The following is a 17,300-nucleotide window of genomic DNA, read 5'->3' as shown; positions in this document are numbered from 1 at the left end:
TGCTGAAGTGAGAGGTGATTTGTATATGCGATAGAGGAAGTCTATCTTTCTCCGCTGCAGCTTTTAGAGCCTCTAGGGACATACGCTTTAAGAGGAGGGATTCTCTTACAGAGGAACATGTGGCAGTGGTGTGTACTTACTAGAAAAATATTCCCAAATCCCAAAATCTTCTTAGTGTTCTAGTCAGTCTGTGGAATTTCTCTTTTGATTTCTCTCCATTCATGTCAGCTGTACAGGGTGAATTTGAAGATTTGGCTGCTTCTTTCATTGTAAAGTGTCTGTGAGCAAAGACATTTGAGGCATGTGAGAACCAGGATGCTATGGAGGAGGGAACACAGCACTGATCAGGGATAGTAATCAATGAACAGTATGCAGCTCAATTTTGAAGGTTCTCTAGACTACTTCATTCCTTTGACTGTCTGACCTCTTCCTTCCTACTGTGTAACTGATGGTTTGTTGGGGTTTTTTTATCAGACAGTTCAAGAGCTTACTTTTCTAGCTATAATGATGGAACACATTGAATTTTGCAACAAGAATTTTGCACTCCAGAATGCTGGTGAAAGAAAAATTTGAGAATGAAGCTTAACCTTATTACCTGGCTTCAAATCTGTCTATGCTGAAGTTACTAATTTTTTCAGCGTGCCACAATGGAGGATAGGAGAATAAAAGCACCAAATTCATTTTTATGTGTGTTGGAGGTAGGCAGAATATAAAACATTTTAAGTAAATCAAAAGGTGTGTTTGCTGGCACATCTTGTTAAAAACTTATAGTTTATCTGGTTCACCTCAAGGACTATTTAAACAGCACAAGCCCAAAATATTACGTTCCTTGAGAAGGTCTTCTGGTAAAAATGAAATTACCAACGAAGTTTCAGCTACAGAAATTAATGTGGTTCTTTTTCTTCTCCCCATAGATCGCAGGGAAGCTACTTCTGTTTGTTGATCTTGATGAAAGTTAATGCAGTAGTCTGTTCATTACGTATTTTATGATAAAATCCAAATAGTGCCTCACTGAAGGGTGTTTCATAGCCAGGATCATGAAAAATTGACTGCAGTAAATGACAGTGCAAAGACTGATTTGTCAAACGTAATGAGGTATTACCATGGTGTGTGAGAGAGACCCTTAGTTTATTTAGATTTTACAAACATTGATTGGGATATAAAAGTGTCTGTAAAAACAACAACCGTTCAGAGGTTTTAAATTTTGTTTGTTTCCTGTGCTCCAGTTTTGTGTTCGTTTTTTTTCCAGAGTTAATGCTGAATTGCTTCCAGTAGTTATTTTCCCCAACATGGCCTAAAGTTGACGTTTAGAGATAGTTTACTATCTTAGGGCTGCATATGCAACAAAAGATGTACTATGCTGTTTTTTAAAATAGTTGGATAGGTCAGCCCTAACCCAGAGGTTTCTGCCTACAGTGAATTTTTTACTGTTCCTTTGGTAGATGAATGGAGATCGTAAAGTCCAGCTGATGTCAAGAGCCACTAGTAGCAATAAGCACTTCTGTTAGCACAGCTTGATCAGGAAGGTGTCTGTGCACTACTATCAATGTCAAGTTCTTATATTCACCAAAAAAAAAAAAAAAAAAAAAAAAAAAGACAAAATGTAAAACATGGATTCTCTGAAGAGCAGTAAGTTTCCATGGAGCAGTACCTTTGTCAGATTAAGGTATTATGCCAGCTATCAAAAGCTAAATTGATAGCCAGAAAAGCAAATGCTGTTACTACAAATTGAGCAGCCAGTGGTTAAAAATAGAACAACGTGCTTGGACTTCAAATAAACCTGTCATTAATTCTGTCAACATTGTTAATGTCTTTTGCAGAAGAACAAGAAATGTTGATGAAATCTTTAAGGTAAGACTTGTAATGCAACTGTCAGGATAAATCAGGATTTGAATGTAGGATTTTTTTGTTGGTGGTGATCATTTGGATTTTTATATTTTTAAGTCTAGGTGGTGTCCCTATAATTATGTGTCATCTTTGACATTCTAAAAGAGTCTTTCCTTAGTACGATAAGAACAATCTTCCAAACAACTCACTTTTCCTGAAACACTTCAATTCTTGCTGAAATCTCACTTGAATTACTCTTTTGTTATGCAGTTAAACTACTGGTTCATCTATACAGCTAACTGTGCAGTGCTTTTTCAATAAGAAGTATTATTAGTTCATTACTGGCAAATGCAATAAGTATCTTAATGCTTTTAGGTGAGTGCGTTGTATATTAGGATTTACTTTTTCATTGCATCACTAAACATTTTTTGTTTGTGATAATTTTTGGTAACCTTCTGCATCCTTACTCTTTTTTTCAGTGGATCTCTCTAAAACTCCTGTTATCCTGGTATGGTAAACCTCTGAAAGACTATGAACTCTGGGCTTTATGTCATGAGTGTTTATGTACTCTGCAGACTTGCATAGATTATCCAGGTATAGTTTTAATTATCTTAAAATATTTACTTATTTATGGTCACTTTATTAATGTTTTCTTTATTCTGTTGATGCAAAATATCTCAACTTTCATTTTGAGGACAGAAAAAATAATAGGCAGTATTTCTAACTTCACTCTCTTAAATTGTGACTTAGAATTTTTACTCAATTTGGAGTTCTTCCATATATAGAAGAATGTCATCTTTTCTCTTTATTTTGAGTTTTGATGGCTTTTGTGGGGAAAAAAGACCTTTATGACTTCAAGCAGTGAAACAAATTTTGTATTTAGACATTTTGGAGATGGAGAAACTACTGTGTCTTTTAAGAGAAGCACTTAGGACTTGTATCTTGAAAGCAGAAGGAAATAAGTTTTATATAGATATGTAAACAAAATTTCCTCTCTTGCCTGGATTTCTTTGTGACAAAAGATTCCTGATGTTTTTTGACAATACAGGCCTTTGTCCATTTAAAGCTCCCAGGGTCTTGTCATGACGTTAATTCTTCCACATTCCCTATGCTTCAGTTTATAGCAGAATTATCAGAAGTCAACTTCTGAGAGAGGAACGGGGAACTGTCCTTCGACAGAATTGGAATATGTTGTATGTGACTCGGGAGAAGACCATCCTAAATTTCCATAGGCATTCTGAATGTTGGTTTAGCTTATAATAAATCTGTAGCAGTTCGGATAAACAGAGCAGAGTTTACCACCGCCACCACTCTGCCTTCCCTTTTTCTTGAGTTAAAAAGCCTGCTTTTAAGGGTTTGGACAGGGATGAGTTTGAAGTCTGTAACTGACTATAAACAATTGGATAGTAAGGTACAGAAAACTTACTGCATCTCTTTGGTTTTCAGCTTCAGCTATTTTATCTTTTATAATATAAAACTGTTAAAAAGGAAATCGGCCATAAATGGAGATTTCTGAGCATTTTAAGCAATGTTACCCTTAAAACTAAGTACTTGATATACCTTGGAACAGAAGGATTATTTCAGCCTCGTAGCATGTTCCTAATGTTTGTGAAGGTTTCGAATAACTGTACATGATGGCTAGTCAGCCTCTTTTACCGTGTGTACATGCACCCAGAATGCATAAGTCTTCAAAATACTAAAGACTGAGTTGTGATCTGAACGTTATGTAGCCTGTAAAAGTGAACATAATGATACAAACCACTAAATGGAAGGCACCTTACTTAAAACTCCATATTTGACAAATAAAGCTACCTTGAAGTTGAATGTTGTTTTCAGATTTAGAATATGGACTGACTTACTGTGGTGTTACTACTTCAGTGCCCACACGCACACACATACAGTTCTCTCAGCATTCCTTTTGAATATTAACTTACTAAAGGTGCAGCTGATATCATAGAAAGTCATTGTTAAAATATCCTTTGTCTTAACACTGGTAGAGTAAGATTGGTAGCTGATGAGTCATAGTTAAATATATGGAATGTGGAACAAGCTTGATTATTTATTATTTATTCACTTAGGATTTGGAGGAAAAGGCTGTCTTTCTCGATTACACTTTTTTCATTATCCTAAGCAGGAATTATCTGGGTAAGAAAACATACCCCAAAGATAGCCTCTTCATCTATTTTTTAATTCAATCCTGCTACAAAAGTTGTTTGTACCCTCCATTGAGACTTTACTTATTTCCTCTCCTCTTATCAGAGGATGTTGCTTACATGTTGTTCACGGTGCTTTAGAGAACCCAGGTGAGAATTCTGATGTTGTATTGAACTTGTTGAGATCCGGTTTGTGTGAACTGTCTTGCAGATTCAGGGCCAGAGGCGTTAACTCTTGAGAAGCAAAGATAGTGAGCATGAAGAGTTCTCAGGGGAGCTGCCTCTGCAGAAATAACTAGTAAAGGTTCCCATTTGGGAAAGCTTTGCTGTTCAGGTCCAGCTTAAATGTTATTGAAGGTAGTAGGCAAGCCTTTATTTACATTAAGCATAGTGAACAATTTAATGGCTTTAGATGTGTTTTGTACAGGTAACTACAAAAGCAAAAGGATTATTTCCTTTTTTCCATACTTTATTTTTCTCTCTTAAACCACTTCAATTTATTATTCAATAATAAATTAATATTTGTTTTAGTCTTAGACCTCTTAAATATTTTATTTAATAATTAATAAATTTGATGTTTTAACCTCTTATTTAATTTAATGCAAGAATCTATTCTCCTAGTACTCTGTTTTTAATAAGAAAACAGCGTATTTGATGGTAGTCTACAGAGGCAGGCCTACATTGCTAGCAAATTGGCTTACTACATTGAAACATGTTAAATTACAGTGTGCTTTGAAGATATCAAACAGATAGACACAGTCTTACCAGACGTTTTGAATCATTGAATTTATGTAACATGATCTCATGACCTTAATGTTAAGTTCCTGAAGACTTCAGATCATTTAAAATAGTTCCAGAAGTCAGTTATTTCTTTCATAACTATGGAAAATTTCAGGGCCTTGCAAATACCAGTTTACGTAACACATTTTCAGTGGGAGAGTGTGTGTGATTATAACTATCTGTGCAAAACTGGACTCCATCCTATCCCACCTTAGAGGAGTTCTGGATCTGGCCACATCTGTCTCAACTGTCTCCAGATAATGACCATGTATTTTTGAGGGTTGGAGGAGGGAAGAGAGGAGAGATTAAACGCTTAAGATAAATTGACTGTCTTTTATTGGTACCTTGTGAGAAGACTAGAGTACGTGCAGCTGTTGTATTTCTTTTTTTGTTTTATTCCTTTCCTTTTCAATGCTGAGTATAAAGAGAATAAACTTCCAGTATTCTAAGCCCTTTTATTTATTGCGAACCCGTTTTGGTTTACTTCTTGTGTTTGTTCAGCAGGAATTGCTTTGGGTGATTATGCATCTGCTGTCTCTTTATTGAGTGATGTCTGTTCTAGCATTAGTGTTATTTAAAGCAGGAGGATGAGGAAAAGGCTGAGATACTTAATGACTTCTTTGCCTCAGTCTTTAATAGCCAGACCAGGTATCCTCGGGGCATTCAGTCCGCTGAGCTGGAAGACAAGGATGGAGAGCAAAATAAACTCCCCATGATCCAGCAGGAAGCAGTTATTGACCTGCTATGACACCTGGACACTCACAAGTCTATGGGGCCTGATGGCATCCACCCAAGGGTGCTGAGGGAGCTGGCGGAGGAGCTTGCCAAGCCACTCTCCATCATTTATCAACAGTCCTGGTTAACGGGGGAGGTCCCGGACGAACGGAGGCTTGCCAACGTGACGCCCATCTACAAGAAGGGCCGGAAGGAGGATCTGGGGAACTACAGGCCTGTCAGCCTGACCTCGGTGCCGGGGAAGATTATGGAGAGGTTCATCTTCAGGGTGCTCACAGGGCACGTGCAGGACAACCAAGGGATCAGGCCCAGCCAGCACAGGTTCATGAAAGGCAGGTCCTGCTTGACCAACCTGATCTCCTTCTTTGACCAGGTGACCTGCCTAGTGGATGAGGGAAAGGCTGTGGATGTTGTCTACCTGGACTTTAGTAAAGCCTTTGACACTGTCTCCCACAGTATTCTCCTGGAGAAGCTGGCAAATCGTGGCTTAGAGAGGTGCACTCTTTGCTGGGTAAAAATCTGGCTGGACGGACGAGCCCAGAGAGTTGTGGTGAATGGAGTTAAATCCAGTTGGCAGCCGGTCACAAGTGGCGTTCCCCAGGGCTCAGTTTTGGGGCCGGTCTTGTTTAATATATTTATCGACAATCTGGATGAGGGGATGGAGTGCACCATCAGTAAGTTTGCAGATGACACCAAGTTGGGTGGGAGTGTTGATCTGCTCGAGGGTAGGAAGGCTCTGCAGAGGGATCTGGACAGGCTGGATCGATGGGCCGAGACCAGTTGTATGAGGTTCAACAAGACCAAGTGCCGAGTCCTGCACTTTGGCCACAGCAACCCCATGCAATGCTACAGGCTTGGGGAGGAGTGGCTGGAAAGCTGCCTGGCAGAAAAGGACCTGGGGGTGCTGGCTGACAGCCGGCTGAAGATGAGCCAGCAGTGTGCCCAGGTGGCCAAGAAGGCCAACAGCATCCTGACCTGTATCAGAAATAGCGTGGCCAGCAGGACCAGGGAGGTGATTGTGCCCTTGTACTTGGCGCTGGTGAGGTCGCCCCTCAAAGACTGTGTTCAGTTTTGGGCCCCTCACTACAAGAAGGACATTGAGGTGCTGGAGCGTGTCCAGAGAAGTGCGACGAAGCTGGTGAGGGGTCTGCAACACAAGTCTTATGAGGAGCGGCTGAGGGAGCTGGGGTTGTTCAGCCTGGAGAAGAGGAGGCTGAGGGGAGACCTTATCGCTCTCTACAATCACCTGAAAGGGGGTTGCAGAGAGGTGGGTGTTGGTGTCTTCTCCCAAGTGACTAGTGATAGGACAAGAGGAAATGGCCTCAAGTTGCGGCAGGGGAGGGTCAGGCTGGATATTAGGAAAAACTTCTTTACTGAGAGAGTGGTGAGACACTGGAATAAGCTGCCCAGGGAAGTGGTGGAGTCACCATCACTGGAAGTGTTCAAGGAACATGTGGACGAGGCATTGTGGGACATGGTTTAATGGGCATTGTGGTGTTGGTTGATGGTTGGACTTGATGACCTTACAGGTCTTTTCGAACCTTAGTGATTCTGTGATTTATTGTAGGGTAATTGCTGACATTGCAAAGTATTTTTAAAATTACTTCATTTATTTTTTTAGTGTCAAATAGTTACAAGAACAGATATTTATTGTGCCTTGCCCTTTTGTGGTTTGTTTTGCAGTGGTCTTATGTTTGGACTCTGTGCTGATTGACTGCCATGGAAGTATCCTCTTTGCTTCTCCAAAAGCTGAAGGTAAACTAATACATTGCATGCTCTGCTTTTATTTCTTTTGGGGGGGAGTGGAGAAGGAAACAAATATCTTACCTTTTGTTTCTGGTTCCTTTTTCATTTAGAATCTTGTGATGTATTTTATTTAGCTCCTGAAATTGAAGAGGAGGATGTGGATACTGAGAAGGTAATGTGGTAGGTTATGTAGGTTGCTATGCATTTTATCAAAGGACAGTTGTATCCCTCTGCTGCTTGCAGAAGAAAGCTAAACTCTTCTAAGATTCTGATAATACTTTGCATTTTTTTCCCAATATTTCTTGATTATCTGTGGGTTTTTATATATTGATCTCCCATAAAATTTCAAAAAAGTAATTTTGCCTTCTAGAATTGTTGGAGTAATTGCAAAGAAATCTGTTATTCAATAGTTTTCCATAAGGCTTAATTATTTTCAGTTTGTTAGGAGTAAGACAGACTTAGAAGTCATGTTTTCACATTCTGGAGGTCACACTAAGATCAGTACTTTAGACTGTCTAGGCTAAAACCCACACATTAATCTCATTTGGAAGATTGGATAAAAATACCACTATTAGCATATTTTTACTATGGGAACACTATGAATTATGTCTCTTACCAATACAGTTTTGCTATAGGTATTAGCCATAAGGAGCTCTCAGACCAAAGATGATAAAAATGTTAATAAATAGCATTTAATATTATGTTATTTAATAATAAATAACATTAAAATGTTAATAAATAGCAGGTGAGTATTTGTCTCCATTGCAACTGCATCTGAATTGCAGACTCTTCCACAGTGATCTTAAGAGTCAGGAAAACAGAATTTATGGTACCTTTCTATTATGTAACAAGAAAAGAGGTTAGTGATATGTATCTCGTACCCCATGAGTCCTTTAAAATTGGACATAATAGTCATGAATCAGAATAAAAAACACCCTTCATTAAAAATCTACTAAAGATAGAGTTTGACTTTCTGTCAAATTATCTGTAACTAGAAAATGTTTATGTATCTTCTTCTTTAAAGTTGCTCTTTCTTCTTAAACTGCTTTGATCCAACGTGCAGATTGTTCAAAGGCTTCAGAAGCTTAAACTAACCCTGAAATACAATACAGCAGTTTCACCATACAGTAAAAATTAATAATCCTAAAGTCCTTATGCTTTATTCTTTTTCTTGAGAAAATCTGAAGTAATCTTTTTTCCTTGTTTTTCTACAACATTATATATAGAATAAGCTGACCTTTTGTTTGGCTTTTTCCTGATATTTGTATAACTTTTTGGTTGTTATTAACATGCAGTTAGAATTATGGTATGGGAATCAAGACTGTCTAGTGCCAGTCACAATAACTGTAGTACCTCAGTAAAAGGAAGTTTTCTGAAGGATATTCTGGATTGGATGGCAAGTTTTTCCTAAATAAATAAATTTAGGTTAAAATTATGATCGCATTGACCTTTTGGAATTCTGAGCCTAAGGGGAAGAATTTTATTTTTTTTTGTTTGGTGGAGCTGCTTTCTCCTATTTCAAATATTTTTGTACATACTAGTACCTTTGGTTCAACACTTCAAATGCTTTACAGGTTATTTTCTTTATAGTGAACTTCCTTGGTACATTGTGTTCATTGCTGTTCACTTTGCTCAAAAGAGTACTAGAAAACATTGTTTTATAGGACCACATTATTTAGTACTGTGCTTAGGTTTCTGTCTCTTGAGCCTTTTTAATATCTTTCAGAGGCGACGTGAAGAATCATGGTGCTTTAACTTTGTCAAAATTGCATTTGTAGGACATGCTAACATAGTAGACTAAATCTGGCTCTGTCTGAAAATTTTAATTCTTCAAATAAAACAAGAAAGCTTGTGAAGATCAAGTACTTTTCAAGGTCCCTCATCATGGCAACTTCAGTTGGTCTAGCTGCAGGTAGCACAATAATTGCTAAAATAAATATACAGCACCTCATTCTTCTGATAGGTGTAATCTTTTCTGTAAAATACGAGTCGTACTGGCTAGCTTGTGATTACTGTGTGCCATTTCCTTCCCGAATTATCATGGCCTTTTTTAAGTAAATTGTGGGTGGCCAGGTTTTGTGGTAGAACTCTAAAGCTTGCAGCAATCTAAGTTTCTACATGAGAAAGGAATTCTTCAAAATGGTTCTGAAAACAGTTTTTTCCTGAGTAATTTTCCTAGATAAAGGATAAGACAAATTATGTCTGTTGCTCCAACAGTAGAAAATTAGCTACTATTATTGGCCCTGCATGCATAACAGCTAGGTTTTTGAAATGGGCTGGGATTTTCACCAGCATCTTCAAAAGCCAAATGTGATCTGTACTTTGGAAGCTCTAGTCTCTTTTTTTTGTGGGGAATGAGGGGAATTTTTGGATAATTTGCTGGAATTGGTTTTGAAGTGGAAGCTTGTTTTGGCCTGTTTACATCTTTCCTGTCTCTTACGTTATACCAATAGGTCTGCATTTATGGTGTTGCTGCAGTTCTGTGGATGGCTGCAAAACACAGTGTTCCACCGAGTCACAAACTAGCATTGCCAAGAAAATTAAAAAAACTTCTTCTGGATATGGCAAGAAAAAACCCTGAAGAAAGACCTTCTCTAGCTGATGCAATCAAGGTTACTAGATATAAGCAATTTTATATGAAATTTAGTTGTCTCTAAAGTCTCATTTTAGTGATTTGAATATCAAATTATTAATTTATTTGTAATAGACTGATACCTAATTAAACGATAACCAGTCACTTTGGGGTTTGTTTTTAAAGTTACCTCCCTAGGGACACAGAGGCATGTGTTTTTAATTTGTATTGGAATTGTCAATAAGGTACTCAAGATAGGTTCATAAGACTTCCTAAACTTAGATTACTTCTAATTGACTATCTTGACTTTGTCCAAGAATACCTCACTTATTTATTGACTGAAAATTATCTTTTTTTTTTGTTGTTAGACATGCAATCATTATTTATTTGAACAAGGTATAAACAGCAAAAATATTTTGGCATTGTTGAATAAATCTGTCTTTAAGGTAAGAGTCCCACTTTTTTTTAATTCTGTACATCTTTTCAGTTAATTCTGTAAATTGTATTCCAGTAAGATTTTTGGCCCCTGCAAGTATAGTTAAATTTGGGGGGTTGGTGTTGTTTTTTTTTTTTTTTAATTTTCAAGTAGTCTTTAAGTATAGCTTTTTTCTAGTTCTTGGTGTTGGACTGGTCACTCCCCAAATTTTGGTGCCCTGACTCCACAACCTGCATGGGTGAGAGCTCAGAAATAAGAAGAACCAGTTAATTAATTTCATAATCTCTCTTTCATTTACCACCCTTCTTATCAGAATGGAAAACATTAATATGTAATTGATGCGGCGTTCAGTCAATCCATGGAACTGACTTTGTTCAAAACTTTGATTACCTAAAAGTTCTGATTTGAAACAGGGGGTTATCAAGATTTCCAAACAGTTCTACATTAGTGTTTCATGTGTCATTTGTTTTAATTCTCCACCTCAGCATGACTAGGTTGCTGCTTTGCAGATACAGAAATTGAAAATCCTAAAACTCTAGGTTTATATGGGGTTGGGTTTTGTTTTGGGTTTTTTGGGGTTTTTTTGGGTTTTTTTTGAAGTAATGTGCTGAGCAGAATTTAAAGAAAGAAAACACTAATAAGTTCAGTTTGGACTTGTATTTTTATTGTTAGGCTGTTGAGGAAGAAGTAATCTCTTCTCAAGACCATGTTGCTTTTGAGTTTAAAAACGAAAGCCATGAAATGGACCCTTCAGAATCAAGTCTAGGTAAGCAGTCAGCTTCTTTGATAAGTTTACTCTGTTTTAATATTCTTTAGATCCATTCTCTATGTAAGACTTTCTTGGTCAGGTACACAATTATTTTTTCTATCTAAATTGATTGTTATTTACCTTGCATTTATATTTTAATATTGTTCATCTTTCTGTCTTTTTGGTTTTAGGATTTGTGCCTATTACCAGTGAAAGTAAACTTGTAGCAGTTAAAGGACCAGTACCATGCCAGATTTCTCTAAATTGTGAGAAAGCTACGTTACCTGTTGCATTCACCTCTCCTGCCACTCACTTTAAGCCTATTATTCTGCAAAAAAATACAAATATAACAAAGTTAGTATATCCTAAAGCAGAATAAGTTAAACTTAAGACTTCATTGTTAAATCTACTGGAATTGTCCTAAAAAAATTATTTTTTTTTTTGTTCCTTTTCAGAGAGGTTCACACACCAGTTTCTGAGCAATTCAAGAAAGAAACAAGAAAAGAAAAGCACGTTGACTACAACAAATCAGGATATATAGAAGACTCTAAAAGCTGTAGTACTGAGGACACAGATGTTGTTGAAGCTGCACCTGAAATACCTGAGTGTGATTTACAAGATCCAGGCCACTCATCCCAGATACCTTCAGAAGAGCAAAAGTCAGGCAATGCATTTACTTCCGTAGTTATGTTACCATCACCATCTGTTTCCTCGCATATTCTACAGGAAAAGAGCGTTTTATCTGAAGTTCCTTCAAGCTCCTTAGCTTGCCCTACATCTCCTAATTTTCTTCATATAAATAACATCATTCTCAAACAGGACTCAGAGAAAAGAGTTTTGACATTTGTGCCTGTACATTTAGCTGTATCAGAGCAAATACCAAATAAACCTCTTCGTTCAAGAATTGCTTATGATTGCTATCATAGTTTGCCAGTGCTACTTTCAAGTACTATTGCAAGTTATAAAATGAGCACGCAAGCAGAAAATGATGCCTCCCTTTGCAAAGTGCAAAACTGTGAGGCTACAAGCACACAGAACAAGTTTGGTAAAAATAACTCAGTTATTCAAACCAACTGCCAAGAAATTGAATGTGCTCCCAGTGTAGACAGTATTTTCACTGAACAAGAACACACACCATGTACCTCAGTGAATCAAGACAATTCTCATCTCTTTGATGTCCAAGTCCTGCCCCAGCAGAACAGCACAAGTGACACTTTACTACAGAAAGTGGTTCATCTTATACAAGAGGAGTTTGCATTTGATGGCTATCTAGAGAATGGAGTTGAAGTTTTTGATATGGGTATGTACATTTTCTTCTGTATATTATCATTGATGTGTAAGAATATTGTTAGTAATGTCTTTTTTTCCTCTCTTTGTTTCTTTTTTCTTTTTTAAACAAGGTAACTTCATTTTAAACTTAAAGGAAATTAAGTTTGATATGTTCTCTGACACAATTTGTGAGAAGTTTTGTGACCTCTACTGGGATGAAAAATTGCTGGAGAATCTCTATCAGGTAGTAAATGGAGAAAGATCTTCACATTTATGGTAGGTGGTTTTGAACTTTTTCTTTCTTACAGTTCAATTTAATACTTTTCTCCCTACTTCCTAGAAGCAGGAAAGGTTATGCTGCTTCTCTTGAGGTATCTTTGTTTCCTGCCAGCTGTTAATTTCCCAGTCTATTAGATACTTCATGGCCTTCCCCATAGCAAATAGTGCTTAATGGCTTAGCAGAAAATATTTTCTATTAAGCTTCTCTGTAACTCCATCTTAGGATAGCTGAATAATGGAGACCTAATTATGATCAATATTGTTTTCAAACATTGATGGAGAGCTTGATAGTCTTGTTAGAAAGAGGCTGTTCAATCAAAAGTGAAATATATTGTTCATACTGTTCAGTTTGCTTATTTTTTTTTTAGTTTAGTTCTTTATATATCCTTTTGTTCTGGTCACACCTAAGAACAAGGACATGAATTTAGCTTTGCTAGAAATGTTTCACTTAACTGATTTAGTTTGACTCAATACTCCTCCTGGCAATCTTTTGTAAGTAGCCTGTTAAGTGAGAAAACACTAACTTAATTTCTCATTTTTACTATTTCATCTTCAATGACCTATTTACCTGAAAAGCAGTAAAACCTGTTTTTTTTATTGCAGCCTCCAAATGCAGCATACTTATAAAAACTTCTCACAGTAATCAATTTATATGTGGAAGTTATGTATGTTTTCTTTGTCTGTCGTGGTCTGGAACTACAAATTGGAAGTTTTGACAAAGAAGCTTGGTAGATACTGCCTAAGAAAGACTTCAGTGGTAAAAGATGTATTATCCTACAGCAAGTTTCAGAGAGAATAGACTACGACCTCCAGATATCAGACCCAGACATGCTGGCCTATTTCCTATTTGTGTTGGGATTTTTAAGCAGCCATTGAAAACTGGTTGGAGGTTAGGCTTTTAATTCCCCAGAGTTGGATGTTATGGTAGGAGAAACTTGAACTGTTGCAGCTGAGTTACTGAGATATATGAAGAGCTCATCGTCTATATGAACTTTTGTTACAAAGTTTTTGAAAGCAGGAGTGAAAAGAAAATCATCATTTATTTTACCCAGTACAAAAATACAGGTCTAACTTTTAGATCACATGCAAGAACTGCCTCAGAATATCTCTGAGACACTGCTTACTTAACATACTTTAGACAAGGAATACAGTAGTTTTTAATTGTTACCTTCTTTGACTTAAAATTGTGATTATTCTTATTAAGGATGACTTAGAGTCAGGTTGTTATCCAGAGGTTGAATCCTGAGTGAAAAACCCATTACAATAATTTGCAGTCTAAGTTATGCCTTCTGTTTGTATGTGTTCTGATACTCCTATTGAAATTTTGCCAAATGCTGTAAAGGAAAATCTCTGTATTTTACTCAGTGTGCTTTAATGTCCATTTGAACATTGCTTTTCTTGTAAAATAACAACAGAAGCTGATCATGCAGACTTCAGGAGGTAGATAAATGCTATGAAACCCTTCACATACATGGTAGAGTCATTTGTAAAATCTCATTCTACTGATGTAAATATAAAAGTGTATGAAACATTAGTTTTTCTTAATCTTCTTGTATTTTCAGCCTAACTGAGGCAGATGATTCAAAGTGTGGCACAGTATTCCAAGATCTGAAGAAATCTGATAGCCTTTTGGAAAGCAGTGATCAAACACAAGGTGAGAAGGGACTTCATGTTTCTAGATATTTGTGTGTGCTAGGAATCTATCAATGACACAAGTTTTGAGAGATTAGCACTGTGGGTATGTCTTCAGGAAAACGTTCACCTTAGCACTTTTGAACATTGTTAGTGAATCTGAGCATCATCAATGCCTTGGGGACCTGTTTCCTTTTATATGAAGCTTGCATATGACCAAATGTCATTGAGTGGGATGTCTGTTTCATTTACTTCTACTGACTTTTATCTAGACAGATGTGTCTGTTGAAAAATTCCCAAAATCCTAACAGCTACATGTGGTTTTCTTGTGTTCATCCAGTAGATGTTCTAGTGGCATGCTTTAAAGTAGGGAGAGGGAAGGGAGACAGTCATAATGAGTCAGCTCCATACAACATAGCAAGCTTAGCTAGGCAAAGAGGGGAGCTTTAGAAAATGCTTTTGATTCCTTAGGTGTTACTGAAGAAGTTGAGGATTGATTGAAGGATGACTGTGCAACAGATCTGGTCCTTCTTTTTTCACTTCTCAGAATGAAAACAAAACTAGGCAGTAAAGTAAATAAAATGTATTAAAATAAAAAATGGTATTGTCAATAAAATTTTTTACAAATTCTGGGGAAGGGAATTGTACAGACACTAGAAACTGAATTGCTTTTGAATTTAAATGGGCATTTTTAATGATTCATCAAAAGGGTTTTCACAAACGGGTAAAAAAGAATAGTCTTTACCTCTCTCCTAGGAATTCCTCCACTTCCCTATTCTATCCACTGAAGTGCCTTTTTAAAGATAAACAGCAAAATGAACAGTGGGTCAAATGATCTGTTAATCAAGGTAGTTTTGCCTTTTGATCACAAATTTGGTAACAGGACACCATTTCAGGGCAGTCATTGAGGTTATATTAGTGGATTGTTTATTTGTACTTCTTCAGCGTGGGTTTTGCATTTTTCCTGGCATACTTTGTGATTGAAGGTTTACAAAATGTTCCATCTTTCAGTAACTGAACTCAAAATTGAGCTGGGACTGGTAAATCCCATTATTATAACAAAACCATTACCCTTTCTAGGCTTGGTGTATTCACGGACAGGTTGTATTTGGTTGCTGTTTTATTGGTATTTCTTTTTTTTTTTTCCCCAAGATAGCACAGCCAAGTTTCAGCATTTAAACTTGGTTACTTCTCTGTTGTGAGCGAAGTTAAACTGCGTGTTCTTTACAGAATGGCTTATACCCCTACATTTTTAACTTCTATGGCAAAACATAAATTTGTAAGTTTGCACTTGACTCCTGTCATTCTATGCTACAATTTTCGATTTTGGCTCAGAATGATTGCAAATGTAGAGCCAGACTTTCCCATGGGGAATGTGATTTCTTTGCACCAGTAATTTAGGTTCGTTTGACTCCAAGGTGGCATATCTAAGCCCTGGAGGGTTGCTCAAGTGTAAAGGGAGACTTCTGGCAGGCATAAAATCTCCTGTCCGCATCATACCAACCTTTGACGGTCGCCTCAGTCCCTCAAGGTTGGTAGTGGCCGTTATAACTGCAAAGAAGTCCCATCATAGCTCAAGGGAGTGAGTCCTGTAGGAGTAGAAAGTTTGACATCTGTGGGACACAGATGTATTTGGCTGTATCGAGTATTCTTGCCCTCTATGCATGGAATAAAAGCTACAGGACTTAGGGATGGAAAAAACTTCAAGAGCTAAGCTTTTTACTAATGCGTGCACAGGTCTGACATACTTAACTTTTGTTTTAAAGCTTCTGCTTTGTTTAAATGCTTGTTGTACGTGGGCAGAACATATTTTGTGATTTTTCAGAAGTGCATTGACCAAAGCTTAATAGGTCTGAAATGTCTTTAACTTTTATCATTTTACAATGTGTAGCTGAGAAAAAGAAAGCATAGAGCCAAAATAAGCATCTAACAATACTATTAGAGGGCATAGGTAGTGTCACAACTGTATTTTGTATGTGTAGTGTTTAAGTTCAACAACAAAGCATGCATCACAGCACATGACCATTATTTCTTTCCCCCCCATACACCCTCTTTAGGAGAAGGGGAAGCAACCTTTGATGAGAAGGCTGAGCCTATGATAAATACATCATTAGCTGAAATGGATTTTGATGAGTCACCTTCGGATAATTTCAAAAAAGAATTGAGGCTGCAGAATACTCTCTCTGTAGAAAAAGAGGGGCAATGTTTACAAAGCAACGGCTGTTGTATTGGTCCAGGCTTTGCAGAAGAAAATGTAGAGCCAGAGGAAGAAACCGTAACAAAGGTAGCTGGAAACAGCTACCTTTTGTCTCCCAATCCATCTGACTTTCATAGCTGTAGTCCTGGTTGGAGCAGTGCATTTTATGGAGCTGAATGTTTTGATTCAGAAGTTCATAGTTACATGAAAAACCTTGGAAAGCAGAAATCAAGTGAGTCACAAAATATAGATGCTAAAAAAGTGGTGAGTACATTGATTTAAAATCATTAAGATTCCTCTTTACTTGCTGGTTAAAAGTATGATAATATTTATTGTATTATAGTGAGTTGAAACCCCCTTTCTTCTTTTAAATACTGTTTTAAAATCCTCAAAATTTGTGATGTCTTATCAATAAAGCAGGGTAAGGGTAGTATTCCAAAATAAAAAGCACTGACATGAAATTGATAATCCCTGACCTACAACCCATCTTCGCTTCCTCAAGTTGACTGGAAAAATACCGTCTGCCATATGCACCAACCCCATGGTGGTAATACTATAGAAAAAAGCTAAGAATGCCTATGGCTGGTGTGTATCAGAAGCTCTCAAGAGGTCCTCCTTGTCATGTGCTCTGAGCCCTTTTCCTTGGTCACAGTGAATTCCCTGACAGCTTCTTACCGTTTGCCAGCAGAATGGCAGTTATTTGCTCACATCTCGGAGATAGCTAATCATCGTGATGAATGCAGCCTTGTGCCTTTTAAGCAGCTCGGGGGGTATGTGGGAGCATGGGTAGGGGAGTGGGTTATTTTAGATTAGCAAGGTCTTCCATTCCCTTAAAGATCATATTGATCACGTTTACTTAATTTTGACATTTGTGCATCTATCTATAACAAGCTTCAGTTTGTAAATATTTTTGTAAATTTTTGAAG

At 37.2% G+C, this 17,300-nt stretch overlaps 1 protein-coding gene across 1 annotated transcript in view; it reads left to right on the top strand.

Moving 5' to 3' along the window:
- KNDC1 (kinase non-catalytic C-lobe domain containing 1) overlaps nt 1-17,300 on the top strand; it is a 67,317-nt gene that overhangs the window by 35,735 nt on the left and 14,282 nt on the right. The window contains exons 7-17 of the mRNA XM_059821429.1: nt 2,307-2,421; nt 7,179-7,250; nt 7,352-7,413; nt 9,695-9,853; nt 10,182-10,259; nt 10,922-11,015; nt 11,189-11,351; nt 11,453-12,297; nt 12,398-12,542; nt 14,108-14,199; nt 16,235-16,638. Coding sequence (XP_059677412.1) covers nt 2,307-2,421; nt 7,179-7,250; nt 7,352-7,413; nt 9,695-9,853; nt 10,182-10,259; nt 10,922-11,015; nt 11,189-11,351; nt 11,453-12,297; nt 12,398-12,542; nt 14,108-14,199; nt 16,235-16,638 — 2,229 coding nt within the window. The remainder of the gene's footprint in view (nt 1-2,306; nt 2,422-7,178; nt 7,251-7,351; nt 7,414-9,694; nt 9,854-10,181; nt 10,260-10,921; nt 11,016-11,188; nt 11,352-11,452; nt 12,298-12,397; nt 12,543-14,107; nt 14,200-16,234; nt 16,639-17,300) is intronic.

This window comes from Gavia stellata, chromosome 9 (genome assembly GCF_030936135.1).
Source record: "Gavia stellata isolate bGavSte3 chromosome 9, bGavSte3.hap2, whole genome shotgun sequence".
Taxonomy (NCBI): domain Eukaryota; kingdom Metazoa; phylum Chordata; class Aves; order Gaviiformes; family Gaviidae; genus Gavia; species Gavia stellata.
The sequence above is the reverse complement of the archived record's forward strand: the minus strand, read 5'-3'. Positions and strand labels throughout refer to the sequence as shown.